Source organism: Eulemur rufifrons, chromosome 7 (genome assembly GCF_041146395.1).
Source record: "Eulemur rufifrons isolate Redbay chromosome 7, OSU_ERuf_1, whole genome shotgun sequence".
NCBI classification, from domain to species: domain Eukaryota; kingdom Metazoa; phylum Chordata; class Mammalia; order Primates; family Lemuridae; genus Eulemur; species Eulemur rufifrons.
In genome coordinates, this window is record NC_090989.1 from 266,789,240 (window position 1) to 266,813,303 (window position 24,064).

Genomic DNA, 24,064 nt, shown 5'->3' on the forward strand with positions numbered 1-24,064 from the left:
CTTGGGAAAAACCCGGTGCAGATGTTGAGAGTCAAACCACAGATTGCATCTGTGAGCTAACTCTTCCAGACAGTTTTGTCATTGTAGGATAAAGGCTGTTGGCATATTTCACGGTTGACATAATTCTAGGCCTTCTAATGGCCATTATTATTTGTTATAAACATTTTGGATGACAGGTATTAAGTTTCCATAACACCTTTTATTATAGAAAAAGGTATTTTGACCTATTTATTATAGAAAAATTCAAACATATCCCAAAGTAGAGCAAAAGTCTAACAAGCCCACTGTAGCCTGGCCAGCGTCAGCGGTTACTCACTTGTGTCCCGCCTTGTCTGTCTGCACTCCCACTCTGCTCCCAGTGCCCACCCCGGATTATTTTAAAGCAAATCCCAGACATCGTATCATTTCATATAAAAACATTTAGTACATATCTCTAAAATATAAGCATTCTTTTTAAAAGAAAAAACTACCTTATTCTTACTATGTTAAAATATCCAGTTAGCATTTAAATTTCCCCAGTTGTCTCAGACAGTTTTTATAGTTCTTTTTCCAAATTGGGGTCCAAATAAGATGCATACATTGGTTGATGCGTTTCTTAAAAAAAAATTTTTCCACCTTGAGACAGGGTCTCATTCTGTTGCCCAGGCTAGAATGCAGTGGTGCAATCATAGCTCGCAGCAGCCATGAACTCCCGGGCTAAAACGATTCTCCTGCCTCAGACCCCTGAGTAGCTGGGATTACAGGCACTTACCACAATGCTTGGCTTTATTTTTTTATTTTTTTATTTTTTTTGGCTTTTTGTAGAGATGGGGTCTCGCTATGTTTGTTGCCCAGGGTGGTCTTGAACTCCTGCCCTGAAGTGCTCCTCCTGCCTTAGCCTCCCAGAGTGCTAGGACTACAGGCATGAGCTACAGTGCCTGGCCTATTTCTTAAATATTTTAAATTCCCTCTTTGTCTATTTGTTCTTCTTTATAATTTATTAAAGAAACTGAGTCATTTGCCCTCTCTTTATTGGGAAAGAAAGGTAGTAAAGTTCTAGATTATTAGGACCACTTGAAATCATGAAGTGTTCTACATTAAAAAGTATATAGCATCCAGGAGAAATTTCTTCCATGTCTCTAATTGAAAGTCACCTTCTGAGTGTGTGGCCCTCCCTGGGCACCCTCCATACAATTTTGCCCTCCTCCAAACCCTTGGTACTTCCTATCTTCCTTTCCTGTTTTATTTTTTCTCCTCAACACCTAGAGCCACCTTACACGCTATGTATTTTACATGTTTATTGTCTGCCTCTCTAGGATGTAAGCTCATGAAGGCAAAGGTTTTATGTGTTTTGTTCTCTGCTGTATCCTTGCACCTGGATAGGTGAATGAAGATGCTTGAAGGCAGGGCAGAAACAGGATGAGGGTGGCCGTATAGGGGAGGGTGGGTGGCGCAGCGTAAGGAGGAAGATACCTCCGTGCACTTCCCATTTTGACTTGGCACACCCGTTAGAATCAGAGATCCCTATACGGTTCTGTGGGAAGCTCAGCTGATGACTGTCTTCTGCCTGTCACCAAGTGATGGAGAGCCTCTCTGTAGACCCTGACTGGGTCACTTGTCCCTTTCACCCCACTGCATCTAAGTCATAGGCTGGCTCGACCAGTTTTATCAGCAGAGACTGGGCTGGGAGCCCAGTCCTCTCAGACCATCACCAACAGGGGCAAAGGTGTCCTAACAAGGATGCTGGTCTGAAACACTTTGTTTTGATTCAGAACACATTTCCCAACCTTTGGCGTTGTTGGATCAAAGTCCAACTGTGAAACCATAAGCTGAACGTAGCAGGAAGAACCTGAATGAGTCACCTCTCTGTGCTGTTAGCCAGTGGTGTGGTGTCAAACAGGTCCAGCCACTGTACCTTAGTCTTCTTGTCTCTGAAGCAGGGATAATGAATGCCCTTTTGCTTCTACGGGGTTATTGTGAGCCTTTCATGCTGTCCAGTGATGCAGGGTGGTTAGCACAGATCCTCTAGTCAGCCTGCATGAGAAGGCAGTGTGCTGGCCATGCCAGGAGAAGCTGCAGGGGGCAGTGGCTGAGGAGACAGCGGCCCTGCCTGTCTTCTGGGCCAGGGAAGGCTCAGGCTAACTGGAGAGGGGTATGGCTGGATCTGCCGGCTCCCTCTCCTGTTTTGGGGGTAGGGAGAGGAGATGCTTTTAGGATGTTTCAGCTGAGTAGGTTTCGTGCATCTCCTCTCCCTGTCCATCCCTGCACTGTGCTGACTCTATTCCAAGGCATGATCTTAGAGCTTTGGTTGTGAGGTTCTTGCCACACTGTCACTGGAGCAACTCGTTCTCATTCCTGGAAGTGCTGGTCTGGATATGTGTGTTTTTTCCAGTAAGATGTGAGGCATCCTGTGAGGGGAAGTACACACCCTGCTGTTCCATCGCTCCTGGGGGGAGCCGCATTTGCATGTCCATGGACAACAAGCATATTTTCATTTTACTTGGGTAGAGATTGTAATTTTTACTGCTGCTGGTTCCCGACCAGTAGATTTAGATTATTTTCTGGGCTCTATGAAATCCAGACAGGACCCCTGAGTTTAAAATTTTTACTTTATAGATTTATGTCATCCAATATGGTAGCTGTTAGGGTGGGAACTCGTAGTGAGGGCTGAGAAAGAATTCTCGAGACAAAGATTAGACTAATTTTAGAGAAAGTTTATTTTACTTCCCAAAGGAAGGGGAGGGCATGGCATGAAATAAAGGAGAAGTGCTGGCCCTAAGGGTGAGGGGTTCAGGGTTTTTATTGGGGGTAAAGGGGAAAAAAAGTTATTGCTGCAAGCTGATGGCAAAAGGCAGCTGTGAAGTGGCTATGTGTGTTTGTGTATTTTTTTTTTCCCTTTTGTTTTTCTCTATTCTGTGAGGCTGGTTTATTAGTCTCCCTGGAATGTGGGCTGGTGGAAACTGGGGGAGGTCACGCTCTTTCTATCTGCTCAATTTCTTTCAAGTGTTGTAAAAACAAATTCTTAGAACAAGTTAAGCCACAGGTGGTTAATCAAACAAAGGGGCAATTGTGAGCTGTGATCTTTCTTTTTGAAGGGGCAATTATGAGCTGTGAGTTTTCTCCTTTTTTTTTCCTCTGTTAGTTTATTACCAGTGCTGTCCTTCCGGTAGCCACTAGTCATATATGGCTATTTAAGTTTAAAGTCAAATTAGTAAAATTAAATAAAAATTTAAACCCAGTTCCTCAGTCATACTAGCTGTATTTTAGGTGCTCAGCAGGCATGTGGAGGTAATGGCTTCTGTACTAGACAGTGTAGATTATAGAACGTTTCCATCATAGCAGAGAGTTCCACTACACAGCATTGTGGCTATTCCTACTCAAGGATTCACGAGTATGTGGAGGGGATGTCAGAGCACTTTGGGAGACAAATGAGTGGCACATGATGAAATAAAACTGTCAAAATTTTTACCTCATATTCTTGTCATGGTAAAACATCTCTCAAAGTAAATTCTTCAGGGGAAGACTTGAGGCTCCCAGTGTTGACCCATTGCATTTGAAGGTTGCCCCCAGAGCTCTCAACTGTTCGGTCACTCATCACCTTTTATTTTAGCACATCGGCAGGGATACAAGGTGTCCACTGTTTAGCCAACGAGTGGCTCCGTCCTGCACTGACCCATGCTCTGCTGGAAGGTCCCTAGGGGGCAAGTACATTATTTGAAACTTTCATAGCAATTTGTGACTTTTGAGTTAATGGGAAAGAAAGTTCTTATCACTCTTGCTTTGCCATTTTTGTGATTCTAAAAGAAGAAAAGAAAAACACTGTGATGGAAGAGATACTTTTCTAGAATGTCTACTGGCAAGCTTTTCTGTTTTGCTTGATGGGATCCTAGCAGCAGAGCTAGGACTAAGGGAAGTGAGCCCAGGGCACAGATTTCAGGAGGTGCTCACGCTCAGGTGTTTGTACTCACGCTTAGGTGCTGACCTTGTACTCACATGGGCCAGAGAGTAAGCATCTCCTTAAACTTTGCACCCTTGGCGCTTGGCTTGCCTTAGTCTAGCCCTGTCCAAAACTGGCTCTCTTTGGGCCCATTTGCCACTCTGGCAGGCTTGCTGCATGGTGCCAGGAATTCTGGACTTACACATGCATAGCTCTTTTGGCACTTGTAGCCTCATACCTTGTCTGTACCTCTGCTAGACTGAACCCCTTAGGTAGGGGCTGTAGCTCTTTGCTCTATGTATATATACCTGGACTAGAGCAGAGGACAAATAAGTGGCTAACGGATCAATGAACAAGTCAGTCCACCGGGGCTCCAATCAGTGAATTAAAGAGTGAAGAGCTCTTTTGACTTTCTCTTTTCCATTAAGAGTCAGGGAATGTCCTGAGTCGTAACCTGCAAAGCTGCACATTTCCGCACAGCCGAGTTCTCTCTGCACACAGGGAAGCCAAGAACCCTCCTGTCAGTGTGGCGATGGATGGGCACCGTTTCCCGCACTTGCCCTTCCCTAGAAAGCTGTCTCTGGGAATGGTTCTCCTTTCTCCCCGCCTTTCCCCCTGTGTCCTCCGGAGTCCATGTCACGTGTCACACTACAGCTCCTGTGCCACAGCCAGGCTGTGCTAGGAGCCCATGGCTGGGCCTGGGTGTGCCATAATTTGGGGAGTTGCGGGGTAAAGAAGCAATCGCCTGGGGGTTGGAAGCCCTTTGTGGACTCCGTGTCATGTGCTTCTCCTCTCTGCCTCCCACAGAGCGTATTGAAGAAGAGGGACCAAGTCCAAGCGGAGTACGAAGCCAAACTGGAAGCTGTGGCTCTGAGAAAGGAAGAACGCCCCAAGGTCAGGAAGCCGCCTGGCGAGGGCTGACAAGCCGTAACCTCCCTGCTGGTGCTAAGTCAGTTCTTGTCGCTAGATCTGTATGACTGAGGGCGGTCAGTGCCAGCTGGGATACGTTGGTGTTTTTATTTTCCTCCTTTTGCTCCCTTTTCTGCCTCATTTCTGAGAGTTCCAAACATGCACTTGGGGTTGAATTTTCTGCTATTTCCTGGGATTTTTTTTTTTTTTTTTTTTTTCCTTAGAGATAGGGTTTCACTCTGTCACCGAGGCTGGAGGCTGGAATGCAGTGGCCTGATCATAGCTCACTGTAGCCTCGAACTCCTGGACTCAAGCAATCCTCCTGCCTCAGCCTCCCAAAGTGCTGGGATTGCAGATGTGAGCCCCTGTGCCTGGCACTAGGATTGAAAAAAAAAATACAAGACTTCCAGCTCTGCCATTCATTGGCAGTTCCTTGCCCTGTAAAATGACATTGCAGAGAGAGGGAAAGAGCAGCCTAGGTCAGCACTCTCAAAGTGTGGTTGGAGGACTGGCCCATAAACTGTGTGATTCATGATAAGAAAAGTACAAAAGCCAGGAGTGAGCGCCTGGAAACTTTTATAGCAATTTGACGCTGGTGCAGAACCAGTGCATACACCTTGTTGAACACTACAGATGAGTATTGTCAAACTAGTGCTGATTGATACAAGTTATGCGCAGTAGGACTACAGCTTGGTTGGATTGAGGAAAAAGCCAACAAAAAATTGTCCTTTACCCTGGAGTTTGAGCAGCACTGATCTGTCTGCCTATGATGCCTTCTGGCTCAAGTGTTAGAGTCTAGATAGAGGATCACATTGCAGAAATGCATGGGTTGTACCGGCCACTTCCTTTGTTGCCTTTTTTTCCCCCTAACCAGGATTAAAAGGAAGAGTAAAATGGCCAACATGCAAGTGCTTACAATGTGCTCACTATGTCTGAATCCATTCTCTTTACACACACACACACACACACACACACACAGTTGTTCCTCTATCCATGGGTTCTGCATTTGCTGAATCAACTAACCGTAGATTGAAAATATCTGGGGAAAAATAGCCAAAAAAATACAACAATAGGAAATAACACAAAAAATAAAAACAACATAGTACAGATTGAGTATCCTTATCCAAAATGCTTGAAACCATAAGTGTTTTGGATTTTGGAATATTTACATATGCATAGTGGAATATCTTGGAAATGGGATCCAAGTGTTAACACAAGATTTGTTTACATTTTGTATATACCTTATACACATAGCCTAAGGATAATTTTATAGAATATTTTTAATAATTTTGTGCATGAAATAAAGTTTTGACTGTGACCCATCACACGAGGTCACGTGTGGGATTTTCCACTTGTGTTGTCATGGTAGCACTCAACAAGTTTCAGATTTTGAGCCGAGCACAGTGGTGCAAGCCTGTAGTCCTGGCTACTCAGGAGGCTGAGGCAGGAAGATCGCATGAGGCCAGGAGTTCGAGGCTGCAGTGCACCATGATAGTGCTTGTGAATAGCGACTGCACTCCAGCCTGGGCCCCATAGGGAGACCTCATCTCTTTAAAAAAAAAAAAAAAAAAAGTTTCAGATTTTGGAGCATTTCAGATTTTCGGAATGGAGATGCTCAGTCTGTATAACAACTATTTACATAGTATTTACATTGTATTAGATATGATAGGTAACTTAGAGACGATTTAAAATATAGGGGAGGATGTGCATGGGTTATATGCAAATACTATGCCATTTTGTATCAGGGACTTGAGCATTCACATATTTTGCTCTCTGCAGGGGTCTTGGAACCAATCCCTCACCAGATACCAAGGAACAACTGTGTGTGTGTGTGTGTGTGTGTGTGTGTAATCTTTATTCCATACCACAGCTATGTGGTTTAGGTTCACTTATTGCCATTTGAGAGATGAGCACCCCAGGCCCAGTATCACAGCTAGCAACTGGTAGAATCATACTCTGCAGTCTTGACTTTAGAATCTTGCCACTTTTCTTTGTTATTCTGCTTCTTTGCTGTTTGTATTCTCAGAGAAGGAGTAGAGAATGTTATTAAGATGATGCAGGGACCCAGTTTCAGGGAAATAGTTTGGCATCAGAGCTGTTGGGGTTTTATTTCCTTCCTTTGCCTTGGTTCTTGCTGCCACCACTGTGTCAGGACATACCTGGAAAGGAACCAGCTTTGGGTATTTGAAACTCAAACCTCAGAAGTGGCACACCTTGGCGTTGTGTAGTGCTTTTTAACGTTAATTATTATAAAACTTCATGGGATCACCGCAGTCGTCATCTGAGGCCCGCAGGGAAGGCATTGTTCTTTCCCCACTGCGTGGGTGAGGAAGTGAAGTAGAAAGCAGCTCAATCGGTTGCCTGGCCTCTTTGATGCCAACCGTCCCTACGTGCAGTGTGCCGTACACACATTGCCGTAAACACATTTGTTGTGTTGATTTGTGTGTCACCCATGGTGATCTATGCCAGAGTGTGAAGGCTGTGTACACCTATGGAAAGGCAGATGAGGAGATTGGGACTCTTGTCTTTGGTCCAGTGTATGCAGCTGGGACCGTGTCTCTCATTCCTCTTGCCAAAGGCTGTCAGCCTTCTTCCATCCTGTGTGTCCCAACGGAGGCCACGACAGAAATACAGCCGTGTGCACAGCTGCCCTCTAACTGCCTCTGCCTGTCCCATCGACTAGTTCTTAGCTGTTTCTGATATTCTGGAACATGGTGCCGTCGGCTGAGCCCTTGTCTCAGTCTATTTAATGGGATGGCATATTTTTGTATATTTAAGAAGTTTCCTTCTAACAGTTTAGCCCCCTAATATGAAGATGAAAGTCACTTCACAGAAAGAAATACTGCATGATCTTACTTATAAGTGGAATCTAAGAAAGTTGAACTCGTAGAAACAGGAGAACGGTGGTAGCTGGGGGTGTGGAGGAAATGGAGAGATGTTGGTCAGAAGGTAAAACTTTCAGTTATAGGATAAACAAGTCCTGGGGATCTAATGTACAGCATGGGTGGTGGTGGGTGTGTTCATTAATTTGATTGTGATAATCATTACACAATACATACATATATCAAACAATCACATTGTGCACCTTGAATATATACGATCTTTGCTTGTCAATTAAATATTTGAGAAAAAAAATAGAAGTTACTTTTCCTGGCAAGGGAGGAAAGGAGAACCAGCAAGTTCTGCTGCTGGTGCACTTTGGAAACTGAGGACCCTGCATTTTAAAAATGTCACTTAAATAGTTCTGTCTGCATTTGTACGTGCTCAGCACTGAATGCAAACTTTCTCAGACTATTTGTCATTTAATATGTAAGCCCTATATGGGACATATTCCTTTGCAAAGCCAGGAACTGAAGGTTATAAATAATAGGCCTAATTAAGTCTTTAACTGCGCCCTGGCCTGCTGACTGCTGGAAGCTCGTTCCAGCCTCGGAGCAGAGGGAAGAGCTGGTGTTTGGTTCCCACGTACCAGCCAGCTGAGCTGCCGCGGCTCCTCTTTGAACTTCCGAGTTGTGGTTGAAAACTTCCTGCTACTGCGGTTCTCCACCTTCCCGGAACACTCACTTGGCCACAGGAATTCTGACCAGAGGGGAAGGGTTTCTTGTTCAGTGGGTGAGAATGACTAGTGGGTCCCAAACACACTTGTGCATTCTCTCAGCACATCTAGGAGACGAGCAACGTAAGGTCTTGCTATGCTTTGCTTGATGTGGTTGTGAGCTCACACATCCAGAGCTGCTGCTGCTGAGATAAAACAGGGTATCAGGAAGTGGGTTAGGGCTGATTCTGCCCCAAGGCCTCAGCCATTTCCACTGTTGGTGACTGATCGTGGGGAGCGTGGGAGCAAGATAGCTCCCAAGTCTGTCCCAGGGGAGCGGGGAAGAGAAGGCCCTAGGTATAGACATCTTAACAGGAGACTTGAGTTTTGAGGTGAAATCTTGAAAAAATTGCTCTGCAGAGTGAAGGAAGGTTGATTTTTGTGAGACCATGGAGTGATATAAAAATCTGATCATTTTTCTAAAACCCAGAGGAGGGAAGTGGCCTCAGGGATTCCCACGACCCTCACCACGAATTTCAAGCTGGGGTGGCCCTCTTAGGACAGAGGAGTCCTAGGCCATCTGAGGAGGGAGGAGTGAGTCCTGGGGCTCCTCATTGTGTGCTGAGGCCGGGAGAGGCCTGTAGAGCTGAGGGGAAGTGTTAGTGTCATAGAGTTTAAAGTTTTGCTTTCTTGTTAGGCTTCAGAAAACTCAGCAGATGGTGACGTAGTTTATTCTCAGGCAAGTGGAGTTCGGATTGTGTAGACGTGGCTCTCCCCATTTTAATTTGGAGGTTGGAGAAATGATAGGTACTGCATAGGGGCCTGGCTGCCTTCCGCTGGGTCTGTCAGAACTACAGGCTTGTTGGGTACCTCTTAGGATTTGACCCTCCTTAGAAGCTAGGGAGCGTATTGAAGCTAGTGCTGGAAACCAGGAGGGGCTGGGGAATTGCATGAGGATTGAGCTGGAAGCATCCCTACCCTAGTGTGAACAAGGAGGGTAAACCGTGGAGGGAGTTTTACATTTACTCTGTTCTGCATTTGACTCCTTTCAACGCTCATACATTCATGTATTACAATTCAAAAAAGAACAAGCAGAGCATTCTTTACAGAATTCTTAGTTACCTGCAAAAGGTAAAAAACGATCGGAGGGGTGCTGTTCCAGGCCCTGACCCATAGGTGGCCTCGTCCTGGGTACAGTGCCAGGTGCAGTTTGAAATGGGAGGTGAGAAGATACGTGGTGTGGAGGTGAGCAAGGGCGTTGGCGTGCAGAGAGCGCGCGTGTTGTGTGAAGCGTAAGGGAGCAGGAGACACTGAGAACCTGTCACCTCTCAGGTTGAGCAGAAGTGGGGAGGAGAAGTAGAAATTGGGCTCACTTGGATGAACTTCTTGAAGGACCTTTGAAGGCTCCTAGAACCACCTGGATGGTGAATGTTCTGGAATAGGAGGAGAGAGACACCTGATGTTTTCCAGTTTTCTCCACAGTGGCCATGATCTCAGCCTGGGTTAGATGCCGGATGCATCAGCCAAAGAAGGGCAGAACTCTGTCATCACCTGTATCTTATTTCATTCCTGCCACGGCCTTCCATCACTGGGGTTGTTCCCATTTTACAGACGAGGAACCAGGGCTCAGGGGAGTCGTATAACTTACGTGCCAAAGCTAACAAATGGTGGAGTTGGTGTTGGGCCCAGGTGTACCTGGCTCCAAAGCTGGTGCCCTTTGCCCCGTGCTACGAGGGTTCCCAGCAACCTCTGCCCCCTCGAGGGGAGGGCTCTGGCTTTCCTAAGCGTGGATAGATGGATGCCAGAGGGGCTTCGGGAGAGAGCGTGGACCTTCTCTTGGGTCCTCATCCAGGCTCCCAGCTCCTCAGTGGCTGTGCAGGTGAGCTGTGGCTCTCTTGTTCTCAGCACATCGGCCCTAGACCCATCTTACGCACGCATCTCTCCTTCCCTCCTCACCTGCCATTCTCTGAAGTTTGTTTTTATCTACTAAAATAAAAAATACATTCTTTCAGAGCACTGGGACTTTCTGTTTGCCATGTTCAGTGGCCTGTTTTCAGTCTTGACCCTGTCTCAGTGTTTTCTCAACTTTTTTTCATCTTGTTGCTCATGTAGAAACTGAAAACATTTGTCTGTTTGCATGGCACGTTGGAATGGGCAGACGAGGTTGCTTGAAGCTAGAGGTGACCAGCCAGGGGCACTGGCTTCCCAGAGGGCCAGGGGATCAATGGTGCTGCCATTCACACGTGGCCAGTTAGGAGGCTCAGCCCACCTGCTCACCCAGTGGTGTGTGGATGAGGAGACCGCCATCTTGAATGAGTTCTGTCATTGGTCCTGGGACCTGTCCCATGGCAGCCATGAGCTCCCCTCTCCCCCAGATCTTGGGCTTATGTCTGCCTTGTACAGTCTTTGGAGGATTTTTTTAACCTCTTGTCATCATGGGAGCAGACAATGTGACACCTCCAGCCCTGCTTCAAGAAGGAAGGTTAGGTAGAGATGTGTATTCTAGGGCCTGGGAATGCCTGGCCCATGGGAAGAGCTCAGTCATACATTTTTAAATGGCTAAACGGATATTGAGTGAATGTAGGTTACTGTCCCTCTCCCCAACACACAGAAACGTACAGTCCTGTCCCACGTGGCACTCCTCCCATCACTCCAACCCGTTTTCTATAAGGAAATTCTCGTGAGAGATTGGGGGCGAATGTGAAAAATGCAGTTGTGTCCTCTATTTAGAAGATTTTGTCTTTTGAGGTTTTATTTGGTGATGTTTTTCTTCTTGGTGTCTTGTGATAAGCAACACCCAGCCATTAGCAGTGGCTGTTGCCATCTCAGTATCCCTCAGACACAGGGTAACATGGCTCCCTGGCATCTCAGACACAGGGTAGCACGGCTCACCGGTGTCTCAGACACAGGGTAGCACGGCTCACCGGTGTCTCAGACACAGGGTAGCACGGCTCACCGGTGTCTCAGACACAGGGTAGCGAGGCTCACCGGTATCTCAGACACAGGGTAGCACGGCTCACTGATATCTCAGACACAGGGTAGCACGGCTCACCGGTATCTCAGACACAGGATAGCACGGCTCACTGGTATCTCAGACACAGGGTAGCACGGCTCACCGGTATCTCAGATAAAGGGTAGCACAGCTCACCCGTATCTCAGACACAGGGTAGCACAGCTCGCTGGTATCTTAGACACAGGGTAGTGCGGTGCACCAGTATCTCAGACACAGGGTAGCACGGCTCACTGGTATCTCAGACACAGGGTAGCACGGCTCACTGGTATCTCAGACACAGGGTAGCGCGGTGCACCAGTATCTCAGACACAGGGTAGCACGGCTCACCGGTATCTCAGACACGAAAACTCAAAACATGAGATGAGAAATGCTCAGCATTACTGGTCAGTGAATTGATTGTCACAAGGACACTGTCCAAAGAGAAACAAGGGTGAGGAGAATGCATGCCTGAGTGTCGCCTGCCAGCCATCCTCTTCACCAAGCTGGGCACCTTCACAAGCGAGTCACTTCAGACAGCTCAGCCTGGTTCCTTTTATTCTCTTCTTTTTAGTCCCCTAACTGCCCTCTTCCAACTCGTGCCGTCCCTGGGCTTCTCAGGCTCTGTTCTCGGATTCACCCCTCCTGCTTCTGTGCCCACCTTTCGTAGTGACCTTTGCTGAGTGCTTTATGAACCCCGTGCAAGTCGGCTTCTCCATGAGCCCTACCCATGGGCCCTGCCCTCCTCACCCCCTCTTTTTTCTTTCATATATTTAAAAACTTTTTAATTATAAAATATGCATAAGATAAAATTACCATCTTAACCATTTTTAAATGTACAGTTCAACAGTGTCAAGTACATTCATATTGTTATGCAACCAGTCTCTGGAAATCACTTCATTTTGCAGAACTGAAGCTCTATCCCCAGTAAACAACTTCCCATTCTTCCTCCCCCCAGATCTTGGCAACCTCCATTCTACTTTCTCTTTCTTTCTTTGACTTTGACCACTCTAAGTACCTCATATAAGTGAAATCATACAATATTTGTCTTTTTTGTGACTGGCTTAGTTCACTTAGCACAATGTCTTCAAGGTTCATCCATGTTGTAGCATGTATTCTCCTTTCTGAGGCTGAATAATATCGCATTTTGTGTGTGTGTGTGTGTGTGTGTGTGTGTGTTAAAATATGCACATTTTGTTTAACCATTCACCCACTGATGGATAATTTGGGTTTCTTCTACCTTTGGGCTGTTGTTTATAATACTGCTATGAATATAAGTATACAAATACCTCTTTGAGGCCTTGCTTTCATTTCTTTTGGGTATATACCCAGAAGTGAAATTCAGCAGAATCATTTTTTAACTTTTTGAGGAGCCTCTACAGTGTTTTCCATAGTGGCCGCACCATTTTACATTCCCACCAACAGTGCACAAAGCTTCCAGTTTCCCCATATTCTCGCCAACACTTGCTATTTTCTGTGTTTTGGATGGCAGCCATGCTCATGGGTATGAGGTGCTCTCATTGCAGTTTTGATTTGCATTTCCCCCGTGATTAGTGATGTTGAGCATGTTTTCGTGTCCTTGTTGGCCATTTGTGTATCTTCTTTGGAGAAATGTCTATTCAAGTTCTTTGCCCATTTTTAATTGGGTTGTTTGGGTTTTTTTTTTATTGTTGATTTGTCTCAGCCTCCTTTGTGGAGGGAGGTTTCACCTTTCCCTTGGCTGTGGCTCCTTCCTTTCTCTGGTCTGTGGATCTGTTGTTTATTCTGAGTCCTTTGGTGGCTCTATTGCCACCTTAGTCACCCAGACTAGAAATTTCAGGTTTCTTTCCAACTCCCTATATCTTATTTCACATGGGCAGTTGGTTGCCAAATCTGTCACTTCTGTCTCACCAGATTGGTTTAATCCATCCTCTCCCTTCTGGTATGAGAGCCACCGCCCTGGTTCCAGGGTGTCCCGTGCGATTGTGCCACTGTATAGTTTGGAGTTGACTCATCTCTGATGTCTGGTGAAATCTCAGGGTGTGGTGGCGTGGGCAAAGGGTGGCATAAAGTTTGAAGGAACATGGTTAATAATATATTTTATATTTGAAAAACAAAAAAAAATGGAAAAATGTATTTCATGGAAGAAAGCTCAATAAAACATTCTTGACTTGAGGGGCTGCACAAATTATAGATTATGTCTTGTGAACAGCAGTTTACAATATTGATACTGATATGAACTAACAGACCATTATTGAGCGCTTAATATATGCCAGGCACCAAGTGCTTAGCACGTGTTACCTCTTTCAACCATCACAAGAGTCTTATCACCCAGACAGAGAAACTGAGGCACCAAGAGGCCCCGAGTCACACTCCTGGTAGGTGGTCGATGGGGTCATCAAACTCTGTCTGCCACAGCGAAGGCCTCAGAAAACCCGGCCTTCTGGAAGGGCCCAGGCTTCTCATCCTCTACCCACTGCCCACCCCACCCCCAGTTTTGCCATCTGCAGTCTCTGTCTACACCTTCATGGGCGATTCCCAAGGTGGGTCCAGGTGTCTTTTCACCTGTGCCACTTGCATGGACTCGTGTGGACTGCCACTGTGGAGTGCCTACTCCATTGTCCTGTCCTGCTTCTGTCGTCTTTACAGAGTCACCTCGGTGCTGTTTCCTCCCTGAAGACTGATCCTCCCCGAGGTGGGATGCCCTCTCCAGCCCCCTCGCAGTGTCTCACATGTCTAGACGTGTTCCTCTTCCTTCCTTATAGACCATAGGCACCTCGAGACAAGATTTGCCTGTTGAGACCTAAGCACTTCGCTATTGCTCAGTGCCAAAACGATAAGCCAGGCATTGCCCAGACAGCGGCTCAGGCAATCACGAAATCAGAGCCGCAGTTTTGACTCTGAATTTTTGTGAGTCGACCAGAGTTCCCATCCCCAGAACAGAACCAGGAATCTTTCCTCCGTGAGAAATCCTCTGAGTCAGAGACTCCAGCCTCCCTCTTCTCTCTGCACCCTGGAGAGGTTCTCTTTGCAGAACTTTGCTATTTCTCCTCGCAGCCAGAGTTTCCTTAAGCAGAGGGGAAGACACGCTCCCCCAGTGCTGACACCGAGCAGCGGCCAGGAGAGGGCTCAGGGAGCAGGTCTGTGCCCGTGGGAAGGCCAGGCTGGCCAGAGACGCCATGGCTCGCCGGGTGTCTGTCCACTGAGGCTGATTCCTGGACCTTTGCCGGGGAGCGCTCTGCAGAGGCGAGGCCGGGCACCCTGCTTGTCATTTCCATTTCTCCAGAGGTAACCAACAGTGATGGGTGACCCGGCAGGGAAAGTGTCTTCAGTCAGAAGAAAGACTTCATCAGAAGAAAAAGTCAGTCTTTTAGTTTTTTTCTCTTCCAGAAGCTCAAGTGGTTTGAAAAAAGGCTGCTTTTCCTTTCCTCTCTTAACAGAAGATTTCCTTTAAGTTGCCCAGGATGTCTGGTTGTATCTTTCTCTCCAACTCGTTCTTGTCTCCTCCAAGTTTCATTCTCGTGCCAGGCACGTTTGACTCCTCTTGCCTCGGCTGCGTCCCTTCCCTCCCCGCCATGCTCTGCAGCCATCTCCCGATGGTCTGTGTGGCAGACGGCCAAGTGCCCTGAAGGTGTCTAGCTCCTTCAGGCCTGGCCTCGCCACATCGGTGTCCTTGCCCTCAAGGTATGGGTGTAAAACTTCCCTAGTTGGTCGAGATTGACTCCTGATGGTGACCACAGCCTGGAGACTTGGGGGTTCATGGGCCCCAGCACACGGCATACAAGACCTCACCCTTTGTTGGGAAGCATCTGGCGGGTGGGTGTTTGACCCAGCTTTGGGCATGTTGACCCGCTGGCCACCTCCAGGACCCAGTGGGGCACTTGAGTAGGAGAGAGAAGCCGGCTTTGTGCTTTGGGAACTACTGCGACCATGGGGCCCTCTCCAGCTGTGTGGGATGTGTGAAACTCACCATAGCAAAGTGAAAGTTGTGAAATTCAAGTGACGCAGTGTGTTTTTGAGAAAGTCTTCTAAACCTCTTTAAGAAAAGCTTCAAATAGCCTGCTAAATTTTTCTTCTTATATTTCAGATTCTTTTGACACACATAAATAACTTTCCTCCCATTTTCTCAGACTTATCTAACTCTTCGTTTTTGATTATCTATCTGGAAAAGCATGGACAAGTGTGTAGTATATAATGTGGGGTTGAAAGGAGGAAATTGGCCAATAATCTTATTATTACAATTCTCTGATTAATGAGGAAAGACATGATCAAACGTCACGAATAATGGAATGGTTCACATGATCTGGGAAAACCTTCTTTTCTAGTTCCAATATGAGACATAAGAGAATAGTAGGGTAATATCAAATATTGCTGTATATTCGCAAAGTCTGTGCACATTTTTAAGTATGGATGAGTAAATCCTAAAAGGAACCAAAAACATATGACTCTGAATTTCAGTGCTTCTTCCTGTGTGTAAACAGGGAGGTGTTTCCCCCACGAGTCTGTGTTGTGCTTGGATGGGTTTGAAGATTGGGGTTAGGGTAGCGCCTTTTCAGAACTCCTCCTTAGACCTGAAAACTCAAGGCTCTGCTTTCAGATAAATGCCTCCAGAGGAAGGAGTGTGCAGATGGCATTTTAATGTAGGATTCTGGCCTTTGACAAATGTGTGAGCAGAGGCACTTGAGGCAGGAGATGCCAGTTACGAGTGCAAAGCACCCACGTGTGCCTCCCCTTCCCAGGTGCCAGCAGACGTTGAGAAATGCCAGGATCGGATGGAGTGTTTCAACGCTGACCTGAAGGCTGACATGGAGAGGTGGCAGAACAACAAGAGGCAGGACTTCCGGCAGCTGCTCATGGGGATGGCGGACAAGAACATCCAATATTACGAGAAGGTAATGAGTGTGCCCGACAAGACTACGGTTTCCACGAGCGTAAGGGCCTGCCAGAAGTCCAGAAGCAGGGATCCTGCTGCTGTCATCTTCTTCCCTTATTTGATCTCACCCTCAGCTCCCCCTTTGTGCCCTTGCCCGGCCGTGCTGGCTGTGGCGCCCAGTTTGGAAGCAGAGGCCCCCAGGTACACACAGGGGTTTCCCTTGCAAATGCTGCCGGTAGAGCAATAGTTTTACCCTCCTCGCTCTTTGGGCCTGGCACCTGGTTGCTCCCCAGAGTCAGTCGGACCTAAAGCACGGGGCTGCTGGCAGGTAATGCAGGCTTTGGGGTTATTTTACACCGTCTTGTGGTTCTGGATAGAGAGGTTCTTCACTTTCATTGTGCCATGGCCCCTTTGGTCATCTGGTGAAGCCTATAGACCCCTTACCAAAATACTGATTGTTTTTAAAATAAACTTGAAAATATTGTTTTTTAATACCTTAAATAAAGGCATGTAGGATTACAAAGGAAAACAGTTCTATTCATGGATCACCTTGATCTGTGGACCTCAGGTTAAGCACCCCAACAGGCGTGTACACACACACACTCCACAAACTACAGCCCAGTCTCCCCAGTCAAGGTTTGCTCCTAATACTCTGCATCATTTCTGCCAGTGAATCCCGGTATTCCTTAAAAGCTTAAAGTTACAGACGAAGAATGGCCCCATCACAATTCAACAAGTATTAATAACTTGTAGACTTGAAAGCAAACTGTTGGAAACACCAGGGCCCCCAAGCACACTGGACAAGTATTAACTCGGCTGCTCACACCACCGATCCTGGGAGCACGTCCTCATCCCAAACCAGAAGAAGCGATCTCTTTTTTTTTTTTTTTTGAGACAGTCTCACTCTGTTGCCCAGGCTAGAGTGCCGTGGCGTCAGCCTAGCTCACAGCAACCTCAAACTCCTGGGCTCAAGCAATCCTCCTGCCTCAGCCTCCCGAGTAGCTGGGACTACAGGCATGTGCCACCATGCCCGGCTAATTTTTCTATATATATTTTTAGTTGTTCATATAATTCCTTTCTATTTTTAGTAGAGATGGGGTCTCACTCTTGCTCAGGCTGGTCTCGAACTCTTGACCTCGAGTGATCCTCCTGCCTCGGCCTCCCAGAGTGCTAGAAGCGATTTCTTTTGAAGGCTTTGGTGGCTCTGGCTGCTGTTTAGGAGCAGTGTGTCTGCATCTTGTCAAGGTCATTTGTAGGAGGGCTCAGGAAGCCGTCGTGGAACGTTCCTTACTTGTCAGGTCTTAGGGAGGGACAGTTTGAAAGCAGAAGGGTGGCGTGTACTCCTTTTCTCACTCCTGTGTTTTTGGAGCCCCGTGATGCTGGGCTGGGGGCTTTGCATGTGTCACCTTATTAAATTTAGCCCTCATGGTAACACTGTCATGTGGGTTTTATGATTCCCGATTTAAAGCTGAAGAAACCGAGGCTCAGCAGGTTTTAAACTCTGCCCAAGGGTGCACAGCCTGCGAGTGACTGAAGTAGGATCAGAGTCGGCTCTGATAGGTCCACAAGTCTGAACACTTCTGACACACTGGCAGCCTAGGGGACAGGGGCCATCTGTCCTCAGGACAGTCCTGCCTGCCCAAAGGTGGGATGATCACTCCCCATGTGAAGTCAGAGCCTCTTTCGTTTCTCTCCTGGTTGTACCCTTAGGCGAGGTGCCTTCTGTGCCTCTGTTTATTCATCCATAAAGTAGGAGTGATCCTTCTCCACCGAACGATTGCAAAGATAACATGAAATGATGGATGTGTGAGTTCTTAGAACTCTCCTGGACATGGTGGGCTCTCAGCCTTCCCTCCTCACTCCCTCACCTTCCCTGCCCTGTTCAATAGCCTTCCTACTACTGTAGAACCAGCTAGATCAAATGTCTCCATCACTCCTCTTGGTGATTAATCCCAGCATTTCCAAAGCCCGGGTCGGGGAACTCAAACCAGGTCTCACGTCTGTGCCTAGGTGTCCTCCCACTGCACCACGCACAGGGGCACTGACCTGGCCTAGTCTTGGCTCCTACAAATACTTAACAGGTGCTTTTTGTGCACTTGCTGCGAGGAAGGGACTGTATGTACAGCATTGATAACAACGGGATTCCTGCCCTTAAGGCAGCGTCCCTCTAGTAGAGGATGTATGTTTAGCAAAACACCCACAACTTCAGGGAGAAATAAGGAAAAGAACAGGAACCCGTGGGAGAAAGTACGGGGTGGGCATAATGCAGACGGTGGGGGAAGAGGCAGGTGGAGTGGGTAGGAAAGGCCATTCTGGGGAAAGAACATTTATTCTGAGTCTCAGGGACAAAGACTTCGGGAACATGTATTCCAGGCAAGGGGAACAACATGTGCAAGGGTAGGAAGGAGTTTGGTGCATTTGAGGGCCAAAAAGAAAGCTAGCATGGCCTCGATTCCTCGTGGCTGATGTAGGAAGACCCTTCCAGATGTGAGGTGATGGCCTAGGGAGAGAGCAGGACCCAGAATGCCACGGGCCATCTGACTTCCTTTCTAACCTCAGAGTCACCAGCAAGGAATTAGGCAGCAATTTCACCACCCCTCTTTCCTGCTTGACCTAAGGATGCCTCTCTCCTCCCACCTTCTCAGAACTCCTCCCCAAATGACTCAGGAGTAAATCCTCCAGCCCTGGGCTGCTTCTGAGAAAGGCCTCATGCAGTTCACCCGTCCTCCGCAAGAGACTGCTCGAAGGGAGGATTGTTTCTGCCAAACAGAGTGCTCTCTAGGACCATGCCAGAGTTTTCCAGGTTCTTGGCCTTTCACAGGGTCTGGAATGCAAAGAGATTGGCGTAGTGGAAAGGCCGTCAGTGTGGGAGCCATGAGCTCTGCCACGTGTGAGCTGGGGTCTGGGCCCATCATTTTTCCTGAGTCTTCATTTCCCCATCGATGAAGTGGGGATGTATGTGTGTAATGAATAATTCTGCTTCATGGAGGAGAGTGAGGACTGGTGATATGAATGGAAAGTACACAGCAGTGTCTGGACATAATAAAACTCAAGTCCCCTTCCCCGACTCTCCCTTCTGGGAGATCCAGGAGTGGCCCAAACAAGCAAATCTGAGGCTGGTGAGTTGGTGGCTGGCCTGTTCCAGTTATGACTGACGTCCTTAGGTAAGCACCACCCACACCTGCCGCAGTGTCTCCGTCCCGCTGGGACCTGGCCTAGGGCTTCATCATGGGCTTCCTGCATGGTCTCTCTTCTGCTTTTTCAAGGGGAAGAGTGTCTTCTAATGAATGCACTTTCACTCTCTGGATCTGAGCTTTCTGGACTGACATGAATGCATTTAACCCTTTTAGAGACACAGCTGTCTTTCATACAGGTGGGGGTGAGGCATCCAGAACAAACACCTGTCACCTCACCTGTGTACACTGGTTATGGATGAGGCATGTAGGTGTTGTTAGCAAAGGTGACCCAGCAGGATTGATGATGAAAGGGTAGATCAGAGCAGAATTAAGAAGCTGACCCTGAACCTGAAACTGGATGCTGATACTGTGTGTGCCTGTTGTTGTTTCAGTGCCTCATGGCGTGGGAGTCGATTATTCCACTGCTGCAGGAGAAGCAAGAGGCCAAGTAAGTTCCTTCTTGGGACAGAGACGCTACCTGCACAGGGCATGGCCCCCCGTACCGGAAGTCCCTGCAGTGCCAGAGAGGCGGCGCTGGGAAAACCACCACAGAAACATCTCTCGTTTGTATTTTTTCCTCCCCCGACTTCGCCCTACAGTGGTTTCCAATTAGTATTTATTCCTTGGTGGATTCCGTGAGGCTGGAATCATCTCTCGGCAAAAGCAGAGCATACCTCCGGGTTGCGAAGGAACCTACTCAGTGGAGCACTACGGAGATCTGAAACTGAGGGACAAGAGCCCGCGGCCGGCATCCTGACATCTCATGCCAGTGTTCTCTCTGGGAACAGCTGAGTTGCCTGTTGCAGGGGGAACCTAGATCCTGCTTTTCAAGGCCTCAGAAGGAGGCAGGAGTAGAAGGCAGCGGTTGTTTCCTGTGGAGACGCGGCGGCTCTGGAACTGCCCTCTGTGGGCGTTGACTTGGCTCAGCCTAGAAGGAGGTGTGGCGCCTCCGTGGAAAGTCCTTAATGTCCAGTGGCCTATAGCTGTGAGTGTGGCCTGCTGCCTGCTTGTGACGAGTGAGACCTGTTTTACTGTTTCTGTTTCCTGTAGGGACATTTGAATCAGTGTCAATATGCATCCATGCTTGAGGGAGCCAGCCAGTGTCCTTGTCCTTTTGCGATGCCTTTGGAAGCTGCAGGGGACGCTCCCTGAACTTGCTTCTGACACTAGAATGCAATAGAGGGGAAACTTTTTGTGTAAAATGAAACAAAACGGTGCATTTTTCTCTGTGAAGGTCTTCAGTGTTTTCCTTTAGCTTGTGAATTGTCATCAGAGCTGGGATGAGATGTGTTAGGGAACACCTGTTGTCTTGAAGTCAGAGTAGCTCACCTGTTGCTGAGATCAGTGGGCTTATACCAAACCCCACCTCCAGCGTCTGCTTTGTGCAATTTGCCTTTACCTCACCAAAAAGACCTAGTTTAATATTTCCTGCCATGTCCACTGAATGTGTGGGCAAGCTTTTGGTGAGAGGGCTGGAATGTCGTGTTGTTATGACACAGTTGAAATCTGTAAACTCCATGTGAATGTTCTACATAAAGTGCTTTAACCCTTAACATTTCCTGGTCAGGAAGAGACGTCAGTACCTGGACAGGCCTCGAAGATGACAAGTGTAACAGCGAACTCTTTGCTTCTATTAATAGTTAAGCTAAAATCTCCTCAGTTTTGTAGCCACGTTCTTGGGAACTGCTGGCTGTGTTTAGAGTCTTCATTTCAAACTATTGCCAGGTTTACTTTTCAAATCACAAAATAGTCAAAAAGGATCTATCTTCCAACTCCTTTTTCTCCCTCCTAAAATGAAGCTACATATGTCATATTTGTGTTCTTTCATCTGCGGCTCATCCCTGTAAAACCATAAATCTGAGCCTCATAAGCGGTAGTTCTTAATGAAACAGCTGTGTTAAGACACTGCTGCTTATGCAAGTTCACCCGCAAATACTGGCCAACACGCAGCATGTTGAAGTCACTTCATCGCACTTCTAACTGCAGGGTCGGCCTTGCATTGGCCAAGCTGTGGTGCTGTTGGTGCAGCAGTTGAACAGCATAGAGAACAGTTTGGTTCCGTTTCACCGAGTTTGACAATGCAGTTTAAATGATAATTTTTACATCAGTTGGTACTTACCTGTACTGTCAAACTGTATTCGTGCCATTCCAAAATCCTTCGATGTGAATTTTCAGTTCGGTACAATTAGAAATGATTCATTGGAGCAGAAGGGTAAGAACAACTCATCTACCCCCAAGTGGCGATTCAGCATTTCATTCTACCTCTAAACCATCGTGCTGGTGTGGTATGGACGCTGCGTCTGACCTGACGCTGTGCTGGGAGAATCAGAGTGTGTATCGCGTAGTGAGCTGACAGCCCCCTGTTGCTGTTGGGCAGAAGACACCAGACCAACCCAGCAGCAAATTCTCATCTTTGGGAACATGCGAAGCTTTGGCTTGTGGAATGTGAGCTGTAAAAATGTTGTCCAGTGTAATGAATGCTTGGGAAGAACTGTGGAAGGAGTTATAGGAAAACTAGCCTCTGACTACCTGCTGGTTGCCAAAGCCCAGAAACTTTCCTAATAGTTCATTGGGAAAGAAGCAGCATTTCAAATAAAATTACCAGGTTCCTTGCTGGGAGATGGGGAGAGGGGTGTGGGTTTGTACATTCATTTCCTGTCCTCACGGGAGGCGGAAGACTGGCTTTAAAGGGATTCGGGCACCTTGGGATTCCGTCCTGCTCTATTTGTTTGGTCCCCATGTGATGCCTTGTGCTTTAAGACACCAGAAAGAGTGGAACAAGGAACAAGGCAAACTTTCTATCCTCCAGGCGTGCTATTGACAGCAGAGCCGGGAAAACCAGCGTACGTGACAGGCTTCCTTGGAGAAATGGTCTTTGCAGAGAAGGGACTCCTGTCCCTGCCTTCAGGCTGGCATCTGAGGGGGTGAGGAGGCGGGCCCAGAAAGAAGGGGACAATAAGTAGTCCCTTCCTACCCCCACAGCTTCCCCGGGCATTTGCCTCTTCATCTGGATCAAGCACAGAGGAGACTCCCTAGGAGAAGTGTCACTTGGAGACTTCGGTGCCACAGGCTGCCTCGTAGAGGTTTTATCACCCAGTCCTGAATTGTGGCCCTGAGATCACTGTCTCCTCTCTTACATTTATTTTTCATGAGGTTTCTGCTTGAAAGTGCACTTCACCTCAGGCAGAGGGACACAGACGGTTTTGAGGCACGAGCATGTGGCAGGAGAATGGCAGGTCCCCCCAGCAACTGCCCCAGGCCTGGGAAACAAAAGCTTCAGTCCCCCAGGTTAACAATCCAGGCTAAGGCAGGAGGGAGGATTCCTAGAAACTGAGCAGATTTTAGAGATGCCAGTGATGTTTCAGAGAGCAGTTGTGATTTGTAGCAAGTACGGACGCTGCTCTTGTGAACGTGATAGATCCACAAGACGATTCTAGGCTATTCTACTCAAAGCAAGGAACCACTGCTGCTTAAATGAGGAGGTACCTACTACCCAGCCAGGTTTGGTGTTGGGTCTTATCCTTTAATGAGGCTTTATAATGATTCCTGGTGAACTTGGCTCGGTATTTCACTGTGCTGTTCATTCAACTCACCAGACACCTTTCTTTAGCCGAAATAGGAAACCCAAGAGACTCCAGGTATCGTGAATGTAGACTAAGTCTGTTTTCATGCCACATTTCAGCCCTGCCTAGAGTATGTCCTAGATATTATTGAGTTGAATGTGTTTTCTCAGTTACCTCCATGTGGTGGAATTAAATGCATAACTGCTGCTCACTTCTTGTGAGGCTGCCTTTTGTGATCAAAAGATAGGAAGTTCTGCTTTAGAGGAGGGCATGGTGACCACGTGGCAGTCAGCAAGTAGAGTTTCTCTCCTGGGACGTGGCCCAAGGAACGTCCAGAGTTTGTATGACTTGGTCCTGCCACTGATGGCTTTGAAATCACAGGCACTGGCTCTGGTTTGACACCACACACTGGACTGCAAGACAGTCATTCTCTGTGCTCTATCCCGAGCCAGCGAGTGAGGGTGGGGAGAGAGGTCAAGGGCAGCCTCCGAGGGCTGTGCTGGCCTCTTCGGTGTGGGTCTCGGGGTGGGCTCGAGCCGGGCTCTACTCTGGCTAGATGGCGTTGCTGGCTGCCACGCAGGGCGGTTTCTCTCAGAAGGTGGACTGCCTGTGGTCAGGGCAGGGCACCCCGCGTGCACCCCGCCTTCCCCGATGCCTACTTTAAGGGCCTGTGGAAACTGGGTCATCTAATTATATGGCTGGGGTAACACTGCTTTGGCCACCCTCATTTACAAAATGATGGTGGGGATTTGGATTTGCTGTCTCACTTTCAAAAATCCTCAAGATGGCAACAGATTGGACGCGCCCTCTCATTTCTTACGTTTTCCTTCGCTCAGATAGCAGATGGGTGGCATTTTTCAGTAAATGTGAGGAAAACGTTCTCTCCTGGGCCAGCCTTACAGATTGAATTGGGTATGTTGGAGTTCTCCTCTTCCTTGTGGTTTTTTAATTGAGTAAATAAACCTGGAACCCCGTTTTTTACCAACCCACCCTACAGCTTGTCAGGTTTTAAGGATGTCTGGTCTCCCCGTAGTTACGCATGTCGGAGTGTGTGCAGGGGCTGTCTGCGCTAGGAATGGTTGGGTGGCCTTGTTCTAGGGGATTGTTCTTTCTTAATCATTTGT

The 24,064-nt window shown here is 47.6% G+C and overlaps 1 protein-coding gene across 1 annotated transcript in view; it reads left to right on the forward strand.

The window, feature by feature from the left end:
• SNX30 (sorting nexin family member 30) overlaps positions 1-21,116 on the forward strand; it is a 106,992-nt gene extending 85,876 nt beyond the window's left edge. Inside the window, exons 7-9 of the mRNA XM_069474563.1 lie at positions 4,724-4,810; positions 16,068-16,220; positions 19,770-21,116. Coding sequence (XP_069330664.1) covers positions 4,724-4,810; positions 16,068-16,220; positions 19,770-19,829 — 300 coding nt within the window. The 3' untranslated portion in view covers positions 19,830-21,116. The remainder of the gene's footprint in view (positions 1-4,723; positions 4,811-16,067; positions 16,221-19,769) is intronic.
• Positions 21,117-24,064: the final 2,948 nt, after the last annotated feature.